The sequence below is a fragment of the Hakea prostrata genome, chromosome 5 (assembly GCF_041222555.1).
Source record: "Hakea prostrata isolate BN-2017 chromosome 5, UWA_Hpros_2, whole genome shotgun sequence".
Taxonomy (NCBI): Eukaryota; Viridiplantae; Streptophyta; class Magnoliopsida; order Proteales; family Proteaceae; genus Hakea; species Hakea prostrata.
In genome coordinates, this window is record NC_142604.1 from 43674381 (window position 1) to 43697249 (window position 22869).

Below are 22869 nucleotides of genomic sequence, written 5' to 3' on the forward strand. Positions count from 1 at the left end.
AGGTCACTATCAAACTCTTGACTTCTAAGGGTGTTTCAATCCAACCTGTGCTGCAGATGCTGTTACTTATTAGCAGTGGGAGGACAAACTTAGAGTGTATGATTGATTAGCGGGTCTCAATATTGAGTATGATTATGTACTACTCAAATCCTCTCCCAAGAACCTTTTCCATCTCTAGAGCAAGCTTATGCTATAGGTGACACTGAGGATAGTCATAGGATAGCAATGGTGCATACTCAAACATCTGACAGATCTGCTTTGGTGGCTGGTACAGGTAGTAATAAGCCCAATACGGGTGGTTCTCGCACACCAAATAAATTTGAATAATGTGGTCGAGAGCAACATATCAAGGATAAGTGTTAAAAGTAGTATAATTGTCTAGCAAATTCCCATGGAGGAAACCAAGCATCTGCCCATTAAGCTAATTCTGACACCTTGAGTACTCTAGCACCTCTCTCCTCTAACAAGCTCTAGCACCTTTACCACTTGATGACCAAGTGTGATATGACCTCTTCTGCGCCAACTCCCAATACGAGTGCCTTCTGTAGCTTCTTCCATAGTTCCCCCTTCAAATACACAGTCTACTACAGGTATCTTTGATTGTCATAGTGTCAATTAAATTTATCCCTTTTGGATAATCGACTATGGGGCAACCAACCATATGACTAGTTCTTCATCCTTTTTTCATATTTATTCTTCTATTCCCTTGACTAAAGTTGTTCGAACTACTGATGGGTCTCTTTCTCCTATCTCTGGAAACGGCTCTATTATTTGTTCACCTTCCCTTACTTTATCCTCTATTTTCATATTCCTAAATTTTTTGCTAATCTTTTATCTATTAGACTATTAGTGGCCTTCCTCATGATATAAACTGCAAGGTAACATTTTTTTCCTTCATATTGTGTTTCAAGACCTAAAAAAAGGGCATATGATTGACAGTGATAGAAACAAAGGGGGACTCTATATGACAAAGAGACTCTATCTAACGGGTGTTACGGGTCTCTATCAGTTTTTTTCTACAGCCTCCGATTCCACCTCTCCCACACTTTTTACTTTGTTACAATGGCATCGTCGCTTCAGCCACATTCCCTTAGCTATTTTATTTAAGTTTTTGCCTGATTTGGTTAAACATTGTAATTTGAATGGTTTTCTTTGTGACACTTGTATTTTAGCCAAATAAATTAAACAAGTTACCCCTCCTCAAAATGGGGTTGCCAAAAGCAAGAATAGACACCTTCTTGAGGTGGCACATTCTCTGATGCTTACTATGAATGTGCCTCCTTGGTTTTAGGGGGTTGCGGTCCTTACTGCAACCTATCTGATTAACCAAATGCCGTCCAAAGTTTTGCAACAAAACTGTCCCCTTGAGGTTCTTTTAGGACAGCAGCTTTACTGTACCACCTAAGGTTTGGTTGTGTAGCCTTTGCCCGAAACCACCATCTTCATGGTATGTTGGATCCATATGGGTTTCAGCGTATCACCAACTCAATGATCCTTCTTAGTCCCCGATGGTGAATATAAAACTAAGTATAGTTCCCCAGATTTGGAGGTCACTAAGCACTTGGAGGGGGGGAAAGATGATTTTCTACCCTTTCATACCCACCCACAAAAACAACAATAGAGATCTACCAGATGGATCTTCTTTGAAGTTGGTCCTTTGTTGGAGGAGCATCAAAGTGCACCTCCAATTGTGAATACAAGGAGATTCTATTAAGTTTGAAGTGGTCACCAAACTGCTAGGAGATATAGATTGTGGCTGATTAACATTATCAAAGAAAGAACCTTCTAGAGGCTTGGGGAATTACTGTGAAATGGTAGGCACCTACTGATGTAAACCAAGGAGGGAAGGATTGCCTTAACAGTTATTTGATTATTAGCAGACCTATTTACACTGTTTACACTGTTTAAGGCTTGCGTCTAAGAGAGAATAGGATTTATAGCTTGCAGCTGGGGTTTCTTGGCCTTAGGTTTAACTAGGGTTAAGGGAAATTGAACAGTAGGTGCTGTAGATCAATTTTACAGGTCTAGGGTTTCAATTCTGTACTTGATGTATCTTCCACAATTTTTATTTTCAGAACTAGGGAGAGGAGTGGTTTCTAGGGGAAGGTTACTGATTTAACAGAAGGCTTCTGATGTGGTTTAGGTGCTGTTCCTAAGGTAATTTAGGGTTCATAACAAAGAGACAGGAGGGTTTAAGCTTTTAGGGTTTAGGAAACTTCAACAAATTTGACGCAAGAAAGGGGGAAGAGAGGTTGGGCTGGGGAGGTCCTAGGGTTTGATTTTGGTGTTTGTGGAATGATACTTGCTGGAGTTCAGAATACAGAAGAAGAAACAATGCTGCAGATGCTTAGAATGCTGAAACAATGAGGAAGATAACCTCACAGGGTCTGCCACGGGGTTTCCCACCTAGAAAACCCTGCTCCAACCTCAATCGAACCTCCTTGGCTATAATTGTCAAGAATTTTAGTGCATTCAAAACTGAATAGTTACATTCCAGGGCCTTCAATTTATAGCCAAAAGTAAAAGTCTCCAAGTGGAACTCGATGCTGGGGAGTTCTACTCTAGAAAGACCAAGAACTTTAATTCAAACTCCTACTCGACTAATTACAATTTGAACTTCAAATAATAAAAGACTCCCAAAACTACTAGGACTCCTTTACTTAAGAGAATCCCACTTGGGACTTTCTAAACTAAAAGTGTTTAAACTTTAGGAAAATGACAAAAATACCCCTATGGGTGTGCCCAAAATTGGTGGCTGCTTGTGGCTTCTATTAGGGGGCTGCTTATAGTTTACATCACCTACCTTGAAAGTTTGCTCCTGGGTTCAACCTCCAAGAGCTATGGTAATGTTGCATTTATATGGAACATTGTCAGAAGAAACAGCTCCATATGGAGGCATAGTTAGTGACTAAAATGCAAAAGCAGTTTTGCTTTTACTGTTAAAGGGGATAACTAATCAGTATTTCATATGGAGATCTCAGCAATCTCCAAAGGTATTTCCCTGTGCTTAAAGAGGGATTTGGCGCACATCAACAGTCAGATTTCCTACTACCAGTGGAGATGCTGAGTGGGAAAATTGTGGGTCCTTGGAATATTGAAGTGCTGAACAGAAAAACTTTTAGTCTCATACGACAGCATTCTAGAATGAAAATGGTTTATGCCTGGAAGGAGGTGAAGAAGGCAATGGCAAGCATGGAAGGGGGAAAAAAAAGGAAAGAGGAGAAATTACTGTGGTGACCTCAGTATTCTTTTTTTTTTCCTTTTTTTTTTTTTTTTTTTTTTTTTTTTTTTTTTTTTTTTTTTTTTTTTTTTGTGTGGGGGGGGGGGCGCAAAAGGTGACTTTGGTGTTCAATGAGAACTCAAAGGACATGGTGCTAGATGAAAACATGGGAGCTGTCAGCTGTCTACATAAAGGATTATATAACTGCCCTTCTACGTTCTCATGTTGAGTGCAAGGGGTTTGTCCTTGCTTGTTAAGAAACCCCTTCTCGGCTAGGTCTGTGCGGCGGGAAGGGTTGAGGGATGACTCTTTTTGTAACATTGCTGTCTTCTTAATATTATATTGCTGGCCAAAACAAAGGTCATGATTGTTGAGGAATATAAAAGTGAAACCAAACACAAGATGTCCAAGGAAACTCAGAATGAGGATTCTTGAAATCTGCTAGGCTGACATGAACATGCCATCGGAGTTGTCTCTTCATAAAATGGAGTCTGGGACTAACTCATTTAGTCTGCCAATGCTGCCCAGATGATCCCATTTGTGAATAAAATCCGCAGAAGCATGACCAGGACCCCCCCCCCCCCAAGAATGAAATTTTCACTCCATAATTGTCCAACAAAACATCATAACGAATACTGTTTCTACGGTTAGCATTGATCCCCATCCCCAAGTTTCGTCTTCTAAACCCCTCTAATCCAGATAATAGCTTCCCCCTTTTCTCTCTAATGTGGCCATAGATCGAAATGGACCAACTAGAGGCCAGTAAACCAGGACCTCAAATGAAGCCGCCAATACATGCCAAAGCTGGGTGTGGCAGTGGGGGTCTACTTAGGGGTTAAAGTTAGGGTTAATGGCAACAGTAGCATCAAGCTAATGTGGAGTAGAATACATGTTGGAAGTTAAATCTAAATCAGGTTGTTAAATCTAGAGCTTTTTGAGGATTCCTAGTAAACTAAAAGGATAATTTCAGGCAAATCGGCTGGGTAGATGGGTGTGAAACTTGAATTGTGTCGCCCTTAGGGTTGGGAGAAGATTCAATCAGAATTTCAGGAGATTTTAATGGTTCGACTTCGCCAGGAAGAATTCTTGCAAAACACCTTGTATCTTCTAGAAGATAGTTGCAGCTTCTTAATGATAGCCAGCTTAATTGAACATAAACTTGAATAAAGCTGGATTTTTGGATATCACAGTTTTAATGGGTTTCTCGGGCAGCAAAGGGGATTCAGTGCAGGAGACAACGGTGAATTTGGACTGTGTGTAGGTTTTACTAAGCTAAGTCTCCAAAAAACGGAAATAGAGAAGGGGGAAGCTAGGACCTGGGATTAGAAGGTTTAGAAGAAGAAAATAACCCAACCCTAAGGCTTATTCCTGAGGATAGAAACCCAATTTTGTAATGAATCTGCATCACCCTTTAGATACCAATCTGATGCTGGAACCAAGCCTTCCCACACCAAGTGGAAGGCCAAGACTAGGAAAAGCCCCTAAGGTTGCTGCCCAGCAGCAGATCTATCTTTTCCCCCAACTTGGCAGTGACAAACTTGTAATTCTGCCCAATGAAGGGGCATATTAAGATTTCTGTAATCAGTTTTACGTCCTTAAGAGAGGCCCACACTTAGGGTCCTAGTCCATATAATGACCTATTAATATTCCTATTTCTTAGTTTAAGATGGTCATTTCCATTTTGAGTTAGAGTCCAGCTCCAGCATATGATGTATAAGCCCTCTGCTCAATAGGAAGGTAACCAACCAACTTTCAGATGATTAATAAGACTTCTTAGTCCAAGTATTCTCTTTAAGTTTTACCGCTGCAATAAGGTTTCTTCGACTTGAAAGGTTCAAGGTTGAAAAAAAATAGGTCCAAGGTGAAATCAAGCCTGAAGTTTGGCTGTGCTGAGAGGACAGCCTTCCACAACACCAATCCCACCTGATCATCCAGGTATCTCGCAACCTAACCCCATCCCGCTTCTCATTCCCCTTCAATTTCTATTTGGAATTCCCTACCCCTGGTTCAAGCCCTTCTTTCACCCCATATCAGAAATCACATCTCATCAACCAACCATCATATTACTCTCAAATTCCAGGCACCACATCATCACGACGGGTCTCACCTCCAATCCCCATTATAGCTAAAAATACCCTACTGAGACCCGAATCTGCCCATTCTTTAGTTTGACACACTAATTTCCCTCCAACATAAAGATCCTAAACAACTTCCAGTTCCACCATCTAAATTTGATGAAACTTGGTGAGCATCTACTACACAATTAGCCCTAGAGTCGATGTAAGTTTAATCATATACAATCACATTAGATCTGCTAAACCATCAAATGAAACCTCTCTGAACACCCCCCCCCAACCCCATTTTCTTAATTTCTTTAAACAGCCCCTAACGCCTCAATACCAAACCAGCACTACCCCACATAAACCGATTACAACTTCACTTACCTACGCAAAGGATTCACAGGTCACTAGTGCAAAACCAACTGGGGTCACCACACAGAGGGCACACCATAGGATTCCCCATTAGTTTCTTTAACTAATTCATCACCACTCGATGGCCAAACATGGAGGTTATAGCAATATATAATTAATAAACCAGGGTATCTGAAGGCTATTAGAAGTCCTAAAATAAGTACTATTATTGAATAGTAATTACTCCTTTTTTGAGGAGTGAAAAAAGTCTCACCAAAGAGGAATCTGAAGACAGTTCAACAAACAACGACTGAAGATCTGTTTTACTGCATCATCGTTATTAACCACCATGTGTGCCTCCACATACTGCTTCCAGAATTTGGCCTACAGTACAGAGTGTGACAAGTTCAGCCACAAATCCAATACAGTGCAGCGAAGGAAGTGTCAAATAGAAACATTGCATTTACAAAGAAGTAACATGGAAATCCCCATTATCTGGGAGAGGAACTAGAAATTAGACACCTTCAATTCAGGGGAATGAATAAACAGCATAACCTATGGTTCAACATATTCTTTTTTCTTCTTTTTTTCTCTTTTCTTTTTCATTTTTTCTCCTTGATTTTTAGGAGAAGGTTTGGGGGTGAGACAAAAGCCACCATTAAACTGGCGCAACAATAATATCTACCAGAAACTGAACTCATTGAGTACAAAGGCATTTCAAAAATTGTCCAATTACATAACCATCAAGTAATATCACTGCAAGAAAGCAAATCAAAATAAGCCCATTCTTTTTCTTTTTTTTTCATGCTGATAACTAACAAACTAGTATTCTTGCAAGTGACTCTGTCTTAAATGTCTAGTAATGCATATATCTGTCTGTCAGAAAATAATTCAAGAGAAACACGATAATGCAAAATTATTTTAAAGAACTCACAGCTGTTGGAAACGTTGACAGGAGTTGCTCATATATCGGAGTAGCCTCAGAGATGGGCAAATGCTGCAAAACAACCCAGTTCACACAAGTTCAGCACAGAAAGTATAAACCCTTCAATCACCGTATAAATTTAACTTTACAAAGCCAACATGAGACTTGTCTCACCAGAGCTTGGTTTGCCAAATTCTCCGCAGCTTCAACATTGTATTTATCCACACTAAGATTGTCTGCCGCCTTTATCATGCCAAAGAATCCCCAAAAACACAAACAGGGAGATACAGAGACAGTCAAAGAGAGGCTTTGAATTTAAAACCCAATAAAAAGAGGGAACTTATAAAGGAAAAAAAAATAAAAACTATAGTCTCGACTCCGCTTAGATCCTATAGAGAATTTCTTACTTCTTCTGCCATTGCTCCTATCGATTACACCTGTTCCAGTTTCACGTACTGCGAATTTAGCAGGTTTACCAGACGAATATAATTACTCTACGTACGAGAAGGATTAGGCTTATTTGAGTACTGAATGAGAAGACGGCCCCCCATGGGGTTTGAGCACTTATTCCGTTCACCGTAAGCGAGAGAGTAGAATCTCTGTGATTCTGTTCGCTTCGCTCTACGTGACCCTCGCGCCCGTGCAGGCATAGAGGGTGTTTCGGTCTTTTTCACTTCTTTCCTTGGTGTTCATCAAACCAATCATTACCAATTGGGGACTCTTAACTCATATCAGGTCCATTTCTGACAGGAAAATGAACTATTGACACATGTCAATGTCACACATCTACAAAATAAAGGATGGTCAATTTCTAACAAGGAAATGGACCTGATAAATTTTCCACCAACTAGGGGCCATAAGCCTGACGAGATGATAATTGTGCGAAGACAATTTCAACTCGTGATCTTCTTGAACTTACTGCTAAGGGAAAGGGAATGGAGTAGGGAAATCTAGATGTTTTGGGATTGGACAAGGCTGCTGTTGATGCAGGATAGAAAGGGGAGTGTGAGGGTTGTAATATATATATTTACAAGAGGGTGGTAATATGCGCCACCACCTCCGTCTTTGACGTGCTTTTTCTTGCAGTCTCCGACTGTGCTTTCTTCCTCCTGAGACTCACCTGAGCTCCTCCGTCAATGGATTGTCCTCCCTTTCTACTTACCAACTCCACTAACCCTCCTCTATTACCACCGGACCCGTGTCACCTACCTGAATATGATTTGGACGATTCTAATGAGGTCGTTTGCCTGGATGATGCTTCTGAAGACTGGCATGCTTCTTCTTGGGCTACGGCGTTGGTCGGTAGAGTGCTGATTGGCCAGAGATATAGGATTCAAGCGGTTTCTACTGCTCTTGTTCAAGCCTGGAATCCACGAAACAACGTGACTATAACACAGCTTGAAGGACATCGGTTTTTATTCAAGTTTGAAAACCAAAGAGATCTGATTAATGTCCTGCTAGAAGAACCATGGTCAGTAAATGGAAATTTGTTACTCCTTGAACCCTGGAAAGAAAACTAGCAATGGTCCTTTAATCGATTCTCCATTTGGGTTCAATTGTTTACAACAAATCTGGAACTTCTAGATGTTCAGATGGGGGCAAATTTTTTTAAGAAAATTGGTTCGGTTCAATCTGTGATGTTCATCAATGGGTCCGTTGGTGGTCGTCATCACCATTTTCTTCAAGGTAAGGTGATCCTAGATGCTGGGAAACGTCTTAAAGCAGTTATCAAGGTTAGCCGTTGCAGCGGTGCCGTTAACACTTTTCAGATGCGATATGAACGTCTTCCCTTAGTATGCTTTACTTGTGGTTTTTTGGGACACAAAGATGCTCGTTGCCCCTCTGCGCCAGCCTCCCTTGATTCCAACTTGCAAATGGCTTTACCCTCAGATATTCAAACTTTCCCACCGCCAAATCGCCTTGTAGAGGTTGCGAGTAAACATATGCTAGTCTATGCTCCACATCCTTTCCATGAAATTAACTCCCCATCAGCCCTCCACCATGATGCTACCTCGCTGGAGTTGCAGGTTCCCGGCGATGAGGAAGATGCGGAAATTTCCTATTCAACTCTTATACAGCCCTATCATACCCCTGACACTGAGCCTGACACTTCCCTGCCCCTAAACGATCTTGTCTCCACTCCTCAACACGCGGGTAACTCTAGCCGTATCACTCCGCATTCGTTTCTCTCTTCCACTACCCACCCTCTCTTCCTAACGGCTACTGAAACGCAACTGTCCACTGCCCCTCTGCAAAGCTTGCCCCCTCCTACCCACGCGCTACATCCTCAGTGTGAACCTACCTCCCTTCCTTTATGCCTTCTGGACCCCACCCACCCTATGGAACTTTCATCTCCTCACTCCATCTTGAACCTGGCCTTTACAAATACTTTTAACTCTCTGGTTCCAGCTTTGAATCAAGTTCAACTTGCCGCCCATAATAAACACACAACCTGGCCCACTCAGCCCATGCTGCCCAACCCATTACACTCCTCTCTTTCTACTAGCCCATCTTCACTCGGCCCATTAGTGCCTTTCAATAACCCATCTCAACAAACCATAAAATCCATCTCCCACGCACATCATTCATCTCCCCCCTTACCCTTGGTTTCTTCGGGCCCAATCACTCCCCGTAAACCTCATCATCCCAGATCAAGTAGCTCTTTTCCTTCTTCTTCCTCCTCCCCTGATCTGAAGAAAGCCCGACGGATGAGACCTTACCATGCTTTACCACCTATTTCTCTCCCCAACACTTCTTTTTTATCCCTCAACCCCATGGGTGCTGGAGAACAGCCCCATGGGGAGCCATGAAGATCCTAAGCTGGAACATTAGAGGTTTGGGAGGATCCTCTAAGCTCCGGTCTCTCAAAAACCTCCTGAAAGAGCACAAGCCTGATCTTATATTTCTAATGGAATCAAAGTGTAATTGCTTGCGTGTTAGACGATTGGCACAAAGTCTTCGAATGGATGGTCATTTGTAGATTCTATTGGCACTGCTGGAGGACTTGCATTACTCTGGCATCCAGATTTTTCGATTGATATCCTGTCTGGCATCTCGAATTTATTAGATATCAAATGTGTATCCTCTGATCAAACTGTGTACTATATCACTGGTTTCTATGGTGCTCCATGGCGTGAAAATAGGGCCTAAGTTTGGTCTTCTTTGCGAGAATTAATGCCTAATAAACAGAATAATTGGTTGGTTGTGGGCGATTTCAATTCGACATTACACTGGCGAGAGCGCAGTAGTGGATCCTCTGCTAGTTCACATGACTCCTTGGGTTTTCGTACACTCATTGATGATTGCTCTTTAATTGATTTGGGTTTTCAGGGCCCCCGCTTTTCTTGGACTAACCGGCGTTTGGGGCAGCACAACATACGAGTCCATTTGGACAGAGCTTTCATCAATAATCTCTGGCAAACTCAATTTCCTGACTCAACAGCTCTTGTGTCACCTATTCACTCATCTGATCACTATCCAATTGTAGTTGATACCGAAGGAGGCAGAATGAGAGGTCCCCGCCCTTTTCGGTTTGAAAATATGTGGCTTCGGCACCCTGATGTTCAGCAGGTAGCACAACTTGCTTGGTCAGCCTCTGCTACTGGTAATGCAATAGATTGAAGAAAAAGCAGAAAAATACAAAAGCCGTTTTTCAAAGATGGAATAAGGAGGTCTTTGGAAGAGTCCAGGATAATATTAAATCTCTCAAGAATGATATGACTCGTCTCATGAATGATGCCAATCACTCTGTTGGTCAAGAGCATCTGAACTTGTTATCATCTAAATTGGAGGAAGAACTTGCACGAGAAGAGACTCTCTGGAATCAAAAATCTCGCCTTCAATGGCTGAAATGTGGAGACCTTAATACTTCCTTTTTTCATGCAACCACTCTTCATAGAAGGCGTACAAACAGAATCCTCAAACTTAAGAAGCAAGATGGTTCTTGGATCCACACTCCACAAGGAATTATTAACGAAGCAGTGCCTTATTTTCAACATGGCTATAATTATGAAGGTACTGATCATACTGCTCTTGCTTCTCTAATTGCTTGTATTAGACCTAGTGTCTCGCTGGAGATGAATGATCTATTGCTCCAACTCCCAACTTTGGTTGAAATCAAGATTGCACTTTTTGACATGAAACCTAATAAGTCTCCTGGTTGGGATGGCCTCCCTCCGGCCTTCTTTCAACGCTTTTGGGATATCATTCATGAAGATTTAGTTGCTTTCGTGAGAGAAATCTTTATTTCCAGGCAGTTCCCTAAGCACTTCAATAAGACACTCATATGTCTTATACCAAAAAACAGCAATGCTCAATCGGTGGAGGAATTTCGCCCTATTAGCCTTTGTGGTGTTGCATCCAAAGTCTTTTCAAAGGTGATTGCAACTCGACTCTTCAGCATTCTTCCCAAAATTATAGACCCCCATCAAACTGCGTTTACCCCAGGCCGATCCATTTCTGAAAATATAGTTATTGCTAATGAAATGTATCACTACATCAAGGGGAGACAAAAGGGTAAGACTCACTTTTTGGCTGCGAAAGTGGATATTCAAAAGGCATATGATAGTCTTGAGTGTGAATTTATTCACCAGGTATTACTTCAATTAGGATATTGGGTAGATCTCATAATGGCCAGTATAAGCTCAGTTTCCTTTTCTCTTCTTATCAATGGCATTGTGCAGGGTCATATTTCTCCAACAAGAGGCATCCGTCAAGGCGACCCCTTATCCCCTGCTATCTTTCCTCTTTGTTCTATGGCTATTTCACCTCTTTGATAAAGTTGCAGATGAGGGATTGGTTCGGGGATTTTGTATTAAAAACAGGGCACCTCGACTCTCTTACTTGCTCTTTGCTGATGACATAGTTTTATTTGCTGAAATCTCAGTTCAATCTATCCATGGACTTAAAAAATGCTTGGATCTTTTTTGTAAAGGCTTGGGTCAACAGATCAACATAACCAAATCCTCTCTTTACTTCAGCCCTAGCACTCCTAGTCGGTGGCGATGCTGGATTACAAAGATACTAAAATTGAAGCTGGGCTCAATTCCAAAGAAGTACCTTGGGCTTCCGATGGATTACAATTGTGAAATCCCCCGGATTTCTACCCCTTTAACCCGTGGCTTCAAAATCGAGAAAATCAGGCCTCGAGTTGACAAAAAATGTGGGCCATTCAAGTGGAGCCCGAAGGGTTGGAAATGGAACCAATGTTGGTGGATGACCCTTGTGATGACTCATCAACTCTCCTAAATTTTAATTGAAGAGAGAAGATTAATCATGATGGTGTAAAAAGGGTGATCTTGGAACGGCTATAGATCGGTGATGGAGAATCCAATTGATGCGAATAAGGTATCAAAACGAGCGTCGAAAGACCTTTCCAACAAGCCAAAGATCTCCCAATTTGGACTTCATTTGGCCCCTCAACAAGGGCAGGTCGTTTGGCCCAGTTGAACGGCCGGTCAACCGCCCCCAGCCCAATTCGGGGCAGAATCGGGTTTTTCCTTTTAAAACTCTATTTTGAAGCTATCTTTCACTCATACACGCATTTTATGTTGCTAGTATGAGGCTGAGGCTTAAGGAGAAGGAAAAACCAAGGAAGAAGAAGGTTCCTAACCATTTGGAAGCGTGCCGGCACCCGGATCTTTGCGGAATCATTAGGAAAGGTAAGATTCATCAAACCCTCTTCTTTGGGATTAATTTTAGGAGTAGTTCTTCGCAATAAATGTTGAATTTGAGTAGTTGTAACATGATAGGTGTTTTGAATGCTTACAAATAGTTTCATTTATGTTTCCCTTTGGTTTGTAAGTGATTTGTGCGAGTCATTGCAAACGATTTTGCATTTTGGCTCTCAGACCCAGCCGAGAGCACTCGCGAGAGCCAAAATTTGGGGCTTTTTGATTGAGATGGAATTAGATCAAATTTAAGGTACCATTAGAACCCTTTTGCTTCCAAATAGGCATTCCCAAAGTTTTGTTTCGATTCGACTTCGAATCGATGGTGAAATTTGATTTTCGCCGAAATCAGGTTGAGAAAGGTGGGTTTGAAACTAGTTGGCAGATTAGGCTTTTGTTGGGTGATTTTGGGAACCTTATTAAAACCTAATTGACTTCTAATTTATGTCTAATGATTGTCTTACATTATTAGGTTTATTTTGATTATAATCACCAACTAGTAAGTGTGACTTTGTAGAACTTTGGAGAGCTTATACTAACTAAAAAGGTGAGGAATATACTCAACCTTATCTTGCATGTTTAATTATGTAATTAAATTTCATTATTGATATATTGCCTTGCTTTAATATTTATTATCTTGTGATTATGTGTGGGACTTTGCACGAATGAAAGGTAAGCAAGTATCTTTGCTTCTATTTTCAATATTCTTTGAAAACAATATGCGAATGTATGAGATGGATGAGATTGAATGGATTGAGTGTTTTCTTTTATTTTCAAATTCTAAATTATGGATATGAAGATATATAGATGATGTTGAATTAAATTACTCTTTTTATTTTATGTTTCAAACTAGGGTTGTGGGTTCGCCCATTACCCTAGTGAACTTACATGAGTATGCATTTAGACCTAAGTACATGAATGCTAAGTGTCTAGAAATGTTTGGCTAGGTAACCTCATGAGTACTACTACCCTTCCAGCATGAGTATTGAAGCGGTTAACCCGTGATGTTAGTGGCTGGGTCCTGAGCGTCAAGCAGGCCCACTATCATCATAGAGAGGTAGGGTTGCATATAATAGATAAGGGCTCCTGGGCGCTCAAGACCGGTGAAATGATCCATGAGAGGACATGGAGAGCATCATGTCCATTATATGTGGATGACCAATGGGTTAAGGAATGGGATCCAACAGATGCCTCCCGTTGAGGATTCCATTCATAGGTGGAAAGGTATTGAACCAAAAGGGCACCAAGCATGAGGGGAGATATCCAAACCATATCTAGTACGAGACTGTATGACTTTGCACTGGGCTAGGATTATCCTTGACATGCGCCAATCTCATACCAAACGGTGATGTGAGAGAGTGGTGACCTATACCCCAACCATGGTTTGCCAGGACTTTATCCAACAACCGCGGAGAACCCAATAGAAGTCTCTTGTTGAGGGAGAGTGACTGAGACCACCCAAAGGAGATTGGTGTACAAACTTAATGCGTGTCTACCATAGAGACCTCATGATAGAGTTAGGAGCATAATATCATAATCATTCATACATCATATCACTATCATTAATTACATTATCGATACTCAAGCTATACGTGTGGTGTGGGATCTTGTGTACAAATGCATGATATGATGTGGAATCTTATGGATGAATGTATGATAAGATGTTGAGTTGACCTCACTGAGTTCTGTTGAACTCATTCCTTTTTATATGTCTATTTCTATTAGAATATTCTACAGGTTATGAGGACTCCTTCCAAGTGGAGGATTCGTCGCCGGCAGGCTTTCTTGAAGGAGTGACTGAAGAAGATGTAGACTTGCATGGAGCTTCATGCCTGTGCAAAGATTGTTCTTATGAGGTTGGATTCCATTAGGGAATCAGTTTAGTTTAAATTCCGCTATGACAATCTATGCTTCCTTCAAACTTTGATGTCCATTTTGATTAACTTTAGATAATGGATGATTGTAACCTTTCGATAATCCAGATTTAATAACTTATTATTAGAACTTGATTTATTCTTGTCCTTTTAATTATGCTATATCATGTGTTGTATTGAATTGTCACTAAACCTAGGTCCTGCGGTGTATCACCCCCACGGGTATTCAGGTATGGCCGGATCCGGCTGGGTGGGGTGTGACAACAATTCTCAGAAAACTGAATTTCTTCATGAGTTGCATTATAAAGTGAAGTCACGTCTTGGCAGCTGGAAAGGGAACCTTCTTACACTTGCTGGAAAGTCAGTATTAATCAAGTTAGTTTCTTCTACTATCTCCAACTATGCTGGTCTCCATCTTATGCTTCCTCAAAAACATCATGAAGCTTTTCGGAAGGCCTCTGCTTGATTCTTTTGGGGTTCTAATCCTCAAGGTGGTCAAATCCAGTGGATCTCTTGGATTAGACTCAGTCAATCCAAATTCCATGGTGGCCTAGGATTCAAGGACTCTGCTCTCCAAAACAAAGCCCTTTTATCTAAATTAGCTTGGAAGATGTGGAATGAACCAGACTCGTGGTGGGCTCAAATTATCAAGGCAATTTATTTCCCTAGGACTACCTTCTTACAAGCTTCTACAGGTTATAAACCTTCGCATATATGGAAGAGCATTTTAATTGGCCAAGATGTGATGACCAAAGGATTACTTTTGAATGTTGGTAATGGCGCTTCTATGCATATTTGGGAAGACGCCTGGATATCATGTTACTTCTGATAAACCTCTTAACTGTTCAATCTACAAGGTTGAGGATCTATTATATGATGATGGTACTTGGAATTTTCCATTACTGACTGGTCTCTTCAATGCCCAAGATGTAATATCCATCTCAAAAATTCGTCCTGCTTGGAGAAGGGGATTTGACATCTAGACTTGGGATCCATCGTCATCTAGGTTACACTCGGTCAAGAGTACCTATCATTTGTTATACAATGAACAGCAACAACTTATGAGTACTTGACCTTCTTCTTCTACTCACTATTCTCATATGAGGATTGATCTACACATGTGGAGAATGATTTGGACCTCCCCAGCTCTACCAAAAATCAAATTTCTGTTGTGGCGGATGTGTGCAAATGGCCTCCCTACAGCTACTGGCCTGTATCGAAGACACATACCTATTGATACAACCTGCTCTCGGTGTGGATTGGCCCCTAAGTCAACAAATCATATTTTCTTTGAATGCCCATTTGCCAAGGCTGTCTGGTTCGGCTCCCACCTCTCTCAAATGCTTACTCCTATTGATTCATTCTTAGCAGATTGGCTTTCTGCTTGGTGTGCTCTCAGAAGGAAAGATAAGAAACTTGCATCTGAGCACTTCAGCAGGGCCTCTTTTATCATATGGTCTATTTGGCTTGCTCGCAACAACTTCATTTTTAATGGCATTGTCACTGATTCAGTTGAGGTGATCTCCAAAGCTTCTTCAGCCTATTGGGAATTTTCTTTAGTTTGGAGGCCTCTTCCTCCATCGGCCTTCACTCCTCTTCCTACTGAATGGACTCCACCTGCTAAAGGATGGTTAAAAGTCAACTCTGATGCTACTTACCCGAAGTTAGCAAATCATGGTGGTATTGGCTTTATTGGTAGAGATTGGAACAGAGACATCATCTTTGCGATTTCGGATGAGATGCTTATGAGTTCAATTTTACTTGGTGAATTGGATGCGATCAAAGCTGCTCTTCAGTTTGCTTTGTCTTCTGGCTATCGCAACATTTTTATTGAATCAAATTGCCTTGTTGCTGTTCGAGCTCTCACAGAGGCTGTTAGCGTCCCTAATGGTAGCTGCCCCAATTGTTGCTGATATTTTGACCCTTGCTGTTCCTCCAGCCAGAGTTTTTTTCTCGTTTATCCCGCGCTTTATTAATATTGTTGCAGATTACTTGGCCCTGCGTGGCCTTTCCCTTGGTTCCAGGCGATGGCCTGTGAGCTCTCCCTGGCTTCAAGAGATACTTACTCTTGAACCAGGCTTTTGTTTTCCTACTGTTGATCCATCTGAATAAATATCCTTTCACCAAAAAAAAAATGCACTCATGCAGCTTAAACCCATATAATTTTTGGATTGGATTAGAAACAAAAACTCTACCAAAGCCTGCATTTCCATGCTTATTGGAGCCGGAGGGGGCCATGGCCCCTTTTTGAAAATTTTGATTAATTCCTTTAATTTTTCTAATTTTTTCTCTTCAATATCACTATTAGCCCCCCTCAATATTGAGAATGATTTTAAAAAATAAATAATAGATATAAATGTCATTCCTAATTAAAATTTAACCCTTTAATCCCTATTTATTCTCTCCTCTCTTCTCTCTCATCTTTTCTTCTTATTTGTTCTCTCCTCTTTCTATAAACATGGGTAAAGGTAATTTTTTTAAAAATCTTGTTAGGTATTCAAAATGTCATTCCTAATTAAAAACTAATTCATCAATCCTTTATTTATTCTCTCCTTTCTCCTCTCTCCTCTTTTCTTTCTATTTATTCTCTTCCCTTTCTATAAGCTTGGGTTAAGGAAAATTTAGAAAAAACATATTCTATGTTTTAAATAATATTGATTATGAATATCCATCACCCCCAAATAGATAATACTTCTAATTGAAAATCTCAACCTCCTTTCTACCATATATATATATAGCATTCTTCATAGTTAGATTCTCTTTCTCAATTTATTTATCTTTTACTCTTTGTTTGTTATTCTTTTTATTTAATTTTATATTCTCCGTTTCTTTATTTCTTCTGTAATTTTTATTATTTGATTATATATTGTGAATAAAATATCTATAGTTAATAAGGTAACTAACTATCATTGGTTTGTATCTTTTACCAAAATAAAAAATGGTTTGCATCTCCTACCGAATAAAATTTTTGTTTACATTTAACTTTTTAGGGTTTGAAGTCATCTTTTTTTTTTTATTTTTCCTTCGTGTTGTTGCTTTAATTTACCTATATTTTGTCCCAAAAAAAAAATCATTCTCTATAATTTACCTTTATTTTAAATGTGTGGGCCCCAAAAAATATATGCGGGTCTATGCCTTAATATAATAAAATAATTCAAAGGTAGGGCCCCAGTGGGTCTTATAAGGGCCCACACAATGTGTAGCAAAAAGCATTAGTGCTTCCCCAACAGGAAGGGATTTGGACTTTCATTCTTGGCCCCCACCCAATATTGAATCTTGGCTCCGCCCCTGTTAAAAAGCCTACAATCTGGTATTCCAAAAAATCCCATAGTTTTTTATAATGAAATAAAAATATATATCTTAAACAAATAAAATGTAATGTACAATAATTTCTTAGATTACATATGAAGTTTCTTTGTAAGGGTTTGTTTGGTAACACTTCTATTTAGTTTTTCTTTTTTTAGGTAAAAAATAGTTTCTCTTATTTCTATTCTTTTATTGTTTTCTACTATTTCTAAGTATTGAAATCATGTATAGTAACAAAGGAGAAGAAAAAAAACATTTTTATAACAAGAAAAATGAGAAGGAAGAAATTTTGAATTTTAAGGGTTTCAAAATATGAGATTATTGTTTTGATGTAAAAAATGCTCTTCCACGCGTTTAAGAGAAGAAACGTCCTTTTTTTGTGAAAAAAAAACAATTTCTTGGACCTAAAAAAAGAGAGGTAGTTTTGTATGTTTTCAAGGTGGACTCAAAACTATAACAAAGTACCACTTCATTTCAACGATGGAAAAGGAAGGGATAATTTTTGTTGCCTCTTGTATTATAGTTTACTTCCTAAACAGACCATGTTCTTTATGAGATTACTATTGTCATGTTCACTTCTAACGATGTTAATAGACTGTTAAGATTGCATGTTTAATATTTATTTTACCCTTCTTAATTAAGAAGCTAAAAGATTATATTTTCTCATTAGAAGAACCATATAAAGTCTCAATTTAAACCTTATATTCTAATCATTTTAGATTTAAATCGTGATGAGATAAAATCACATGCTCTTTAACTGTCAAAAGAAAATAATTGAAAACTACAATCTATTGAAAGAAGAAATTTCCTAAAACATGAGATTGTAAAGTAAATAACAAAAACTAAATCACTATATTCATTCACCCAAGGTTCTATGAATTAATGGCCTTAGGGCGTGTTTGGTTACATGAATCCAAAGATTTGAATTCTCTAGATTCATGGATGCAAGATTTATATCCGTTTAGTTGTGAAAATTCCTGGATTCATGAAATCTAAATATTCATATTTTTACATTAAAAACATGAATTTGTAGATTTATAGGTATGTGGGTGAAATCCAAATTTTCAGGATGAATCCACAGATTTCATTCCACAAATTTAGGTTAACCAAATAGTTAATTTTATGAATTATGACTATATATTTGAAATCTCTAGATATCTGAAGCCGTTAAAGTCTCAATAAAGATTTCATGGGAGAAAGAAATATGGTGAATCTCAACTAAGCTCCAAGGCAAGTCATCAATGGTAAGTGTTAGGAAATTTAAGTTTCACAAGCAAGTGAAAAGTTCTCTAGTTCTAATTTCAGCATTAAATACACATTTGTTTGGATTCTTGTTCTGCAAAATCATTGATAAGAAGGAAGTTCATGATGCCGTGGAGGGCGGCAGGTATGGTAGAAGACGTGCTGAAGATAACAGTAGAGTTCACTTCATGTATCTTTTTCCCCTCCCGCCAGCCCTTTGGTTTGGAAGGATGCAGCTCCAAAAAATTTGCTTTCGTAAGTTGTTGCTGTTAAGCTATGCCTGTTTTGCTTTTCTATAATAAAAGCTACCTTTGTCACTCAAAATAAATAAACAACGCCAAATTGAAGTATAGAAAAATAAAAAAGCTAATAAAGGAACAATTATAAAATGCAAAAATATATTCAAAACAAGAAAGAAAATTAGGACAAGATGGATTCAACTCTTTTATTGAGTTATTCATTACATATTTAAAATGGAACTAGCATCTTTTCTAATATGGAAATATAACAGCTTACAAAGAAATACAATATATGATTCTCACACACAATAAGATGATCTTGATATGAAATGATGGATTGCTAAGATTTTCGATTAATATGAAAATGTGAATCGCCAAGATCGCATGCTCAAATGGCTGAGATCTTCTTTGCAAGTTACATATTTTGGTATGATCTCTTTGGGGGTAATGAACATCCATAAATAAATATTATTTATAACAAGAACTACTATTTTTTTTTTATTACCTTCTATTTTGAAGGTTTCTCAAGTGAAAGGAAGAAGTTGAGTTTAGCATCGTTGAGGAAGATTCCCCCCCCCCCCTTTTGTGGGGGTAACAGGAGAAGTTTTTTTTTGGTGTGTGTGGAAGAAGAACGTTTAGCACTTAATAAAGGCTTAAGGTTAATTTCTTAACTAATAAAGGGAGTAATGTAGATAAATAATATAAAACCTCAAGTTTATTTTACGAGTTTTGAGTAAATCTAAGATGTCACATGATCATTTAATTAATGGAGCTTAAATGCAAGGGCATCAGTAATTATAGGCAAAGTTTAAGGTTGATTAGCAGTTTAAAAAAGTATAGGGGATAAGGTAGTAATTAAACTATAATATAGGGGAGCAACAATAATTATCTTAGAAAAGAAATAAGATAAAAGAAAAAGGAAAAGAAAAAAAAACCCAACTGAATTGCACTAATGTTTTGAGCTGCTTTCATTCCAAAAATGGAAAAAGAACACACAAAACAAGAACTAGTAACGTTATGCAAGTTACATATGCTTTTGGTAAATCGGTTCGACTAGGTTAAGCTAAACAAGTTGCTCAAGTTAGAGTCAGAGTTAACCGGTTTGATCCCTCTTGGGGGGAGGCCAAGGTACACGCATGGAATAGGAAACCAAATGAAAAGTAGAGTCATATCAGGGTGAAATGTGGAGACATTGCCTCCTCAAGATAAGTAGGACACATGCAAGGTTGTTTCACATTTTTGTTGTAGTTACAATTTTCTAAGATGAGGTATCTTTTTGCTTATATGGTTTTATGACTACAATATTTTGTTTAAAGGGTGTTAGTATTGGATTTATGAGCCCGTCAAACCTAATTTATTATTTATTGAACTGTCCATATCTTTTTGATTGATATTATCATATGTGATAGTATACACTTTGTTTATTGTATGTCCTTTTGAAACGATAGACACAACCAAGGTATGAAATATCGTCGGAACAGCCTGGTTCAACAACCAACGAAACTAGTGAAACCCCATTTTATTGGCAACATTTTGCCGACATTTCTAGCACAATTTCAGTGATTCTAACACTCTGCAGGCTTAGTAGTGATGACTGACAAGAGGATCTTTTACTATATCTAACGGGAACATAGAAGCAAAAGTGTCAAAAAATCAAGATTAAGGTGAGCATCGATCGAGATCCAAAGAACTTCTGAAGTTCTGATTCTCTAAAATGCCTTAGGGTTTGTTTGGTTACATGAGTCTGGAGATTTCAAATATCTAGAGATTTCAAATCTATAGAGTTATAATTTATAAAATTAGATGTTTGGTTGTGGAATGAAATCAGTGGATTCATCCTAAAAATCTATTTGATCGACGTGATTTTTGTGAATGTGCAAATGTATAGCTTTTTTGAAATCTCTGGATTTCACCCCTTACCCATAAATCTACATATTCATGTTTTTAGTGTAAAAAGGTGAATCTCTAGATTTCATGAATCTAGAGATTTTTACAACCAAACGGGTATAATTCTCAGATTCATGTAACCAAACAGGCCCTTAAGCATTGATTCGATGTGGAGAAGAATTGAAAAAGCGAAGCTTGTTCCATCCAGAGAAGATGAGCTTGAGTATTGGGATTAGTCCATGCTTCAATAGGGATTGAATAGAAGAACTCCCAAGCCTCTAGTGAGTTACAGATAGAGTTCGAAAAGATCAAATCTTTGATGATTCCATCATACATGATTGAGTTGTGAAAACTTCTGGATAGGTATCCTACATTTGAACGGAATTCCTTCTAGTTAAAGAATCTCTTTCTAGTTGCTCTCGAACAATTAGGAGATTCTCTAAAAGAAATACGGGATTCTAGCAGCAACATGCTATTGGGTGGTGGTCCCGCTTATGGGGTCAAATCAATACGTTCTAAGAAGAAATATTTGAATATCAATTGACTATCAATCTCATCAATATCATCAATCTCATAAGTGTCATACCAAATCCCATCAATCGAATCACTTTTTCGAGAAATATGAGACATCTAGAAATATGAGCCATATAAGTCGTACAAGTAAAGAGATCTATTCATTGATAAGAAAAAGAAAAAACGTGAATGGTGATTGGATTGATGATAAAATAGAATCCTGGAAAGTTTGATGAGGAACTTGAGACAAGTCACGCACACAAAGTCGTTGCTCTTGCACATTGGAAGTTGCTAGTGGTGATTGCTGCAAAAGAGCATCGGAGCTTGGGTGGTTGAATGCATGTTAATCATGCATGGCTTCTTCCATGCCAACCGTGTTGTACCGGGAGAAACTTTCATAACAGCTCGTCCTTCCCATACCTACAAAATGCACGAACCCGCAATCCTCAAAACTTGAGATTTTTTAACAAAGGAGCATTGTTATGTGAAATTTTGGTGATTTTTGCAAATATTTCGTTGGGTTGCTGGAAAATCGTCTATTTTTTGGCGACTTTTAGAAAATATCATTTCGATCCTAGTTTTTGTATCACCATATACCAAAATATCATCGATTTCTGCTATATTTTGTCAATTTTTCCTTCATTGGTCACAACTAGGTTCGAGCTGAATACCCTTATAATATGGTACCCATAGAACTCATCTATTAGGCCATAATTGAAAGAGGGAAGCACAAGTAATTATATAAATATAGTTAAAGACGTGTGGAAAAATGTCATGTCAGCATTGCCACATCAGTCTCTATTAGTTTAGATGATAACAAACATGAAGTATTAATGTTTATAATGAGTTGTGTATGTCTAGTTTAATATTAAAGCAAGTGGACTTAATCCAACTCGTTGAATCTAGCTCACCGTATGCTCAAGCCCAAGTCAATACTAAGTCAAGTAGGATAAGGAGTCTAAGTCAAGATGAGCATGAAGATTAAGGCATAAGAAGATTCAAGAATATCAAGTCATGCTCAAGTAAGAAGACATAGCACACTAGGACCTAGGACACCTCCATACACAATTGCATGTAATTGCACTCATTAGTATCAAATTCATGTGCATCATGTCATTATATTGACATAGGACATGCTATGAGTGTGTTTGTAGACATAAGGTTGGTTAGGGACCTAAAATGCCCTTCAATTTCGTAGTTGTGCTTTTGTGCTGTAAACGGGCATCTGTCTGGTCATAGAAGCCCAGACAAAATTTTTGCCTGGACCAGACAGTCGTCTGTCTGGTCATAGTAGCCAAGACGGAATTTCGTGTGATTAAAATATGCCTAACAACTATATTTTAATGGCTACTTTCTCAAACGGATCTCCATCTGAATCAAATGGTGATCCTTCTAGACTAAAATTTTACAAAAATTTATATCTATTAGGAGGTTGTGCCAAGCAATTCAGTGCCATCTTTATAAGCCCAACCAACCCATTTGAGGACTTCTACCTTGCCTATTGAGATATTGCTCCCTAACTACTCTCAAGCTCTCAAACTTGTCAAGATTAACTCACTATTGCCTTTTGTCCTCTCACAACC

At 38.8% G+C, this 22869-nt stretch overlaps 2 protein-coding genes across 2 annotated transcripts in view; one reads left to right on the forward strand and one right to left on the reverse strand.

Moving 5' to 3' along the window:
- Positions 1-7199, reverse strand: part of CSTF77 (Tetratricopeptide repeat (TPR)-like superfamily protein) — a 128149-nt gene extending 120950 nt beyond the window's left edge. The window contains exons 1-4 of the mRNA XM_089157150.1: positions 6964-7199; positions 6731-6799; positions 6566-6628; positions 5906-6015 (exon numbers count right to left, since the gene is read on the reverse strand). Of these exons, the coding sequence (XP_089013276.1) occupies positions 5906-6015; positions 6566-6628; positions 6731-6799; positions 6964-6975 (254 nt within the window). The 5' untranslated portion in view covers positions 6976-7199. The remainder of the gene's footprint in view (positions 1-5905; positions 6016-6565; positions 6629-6730; positions 6800-6963) is intronic.
- A 7676-nt stretch (positions 7200-14875) lies between these two features.
- LOC149016038 (uncharacterized) lies at positions 14876-16211 on the forward strand. Its single transcript, XM_089156660.1, has 3 exons — positions 14876-14981; positions 15471-15989; positions 16087-16211. The coding sequence occupies exons 1-3, from the start codon at positions 14876-14878 to the stop codon at positions 16209-16211; spliced, it is 750 nt and encodes a 249-aa protein (XP_089012786.1).
- Positions 16212-22869: the final 6658 nt, after the last annotated feature.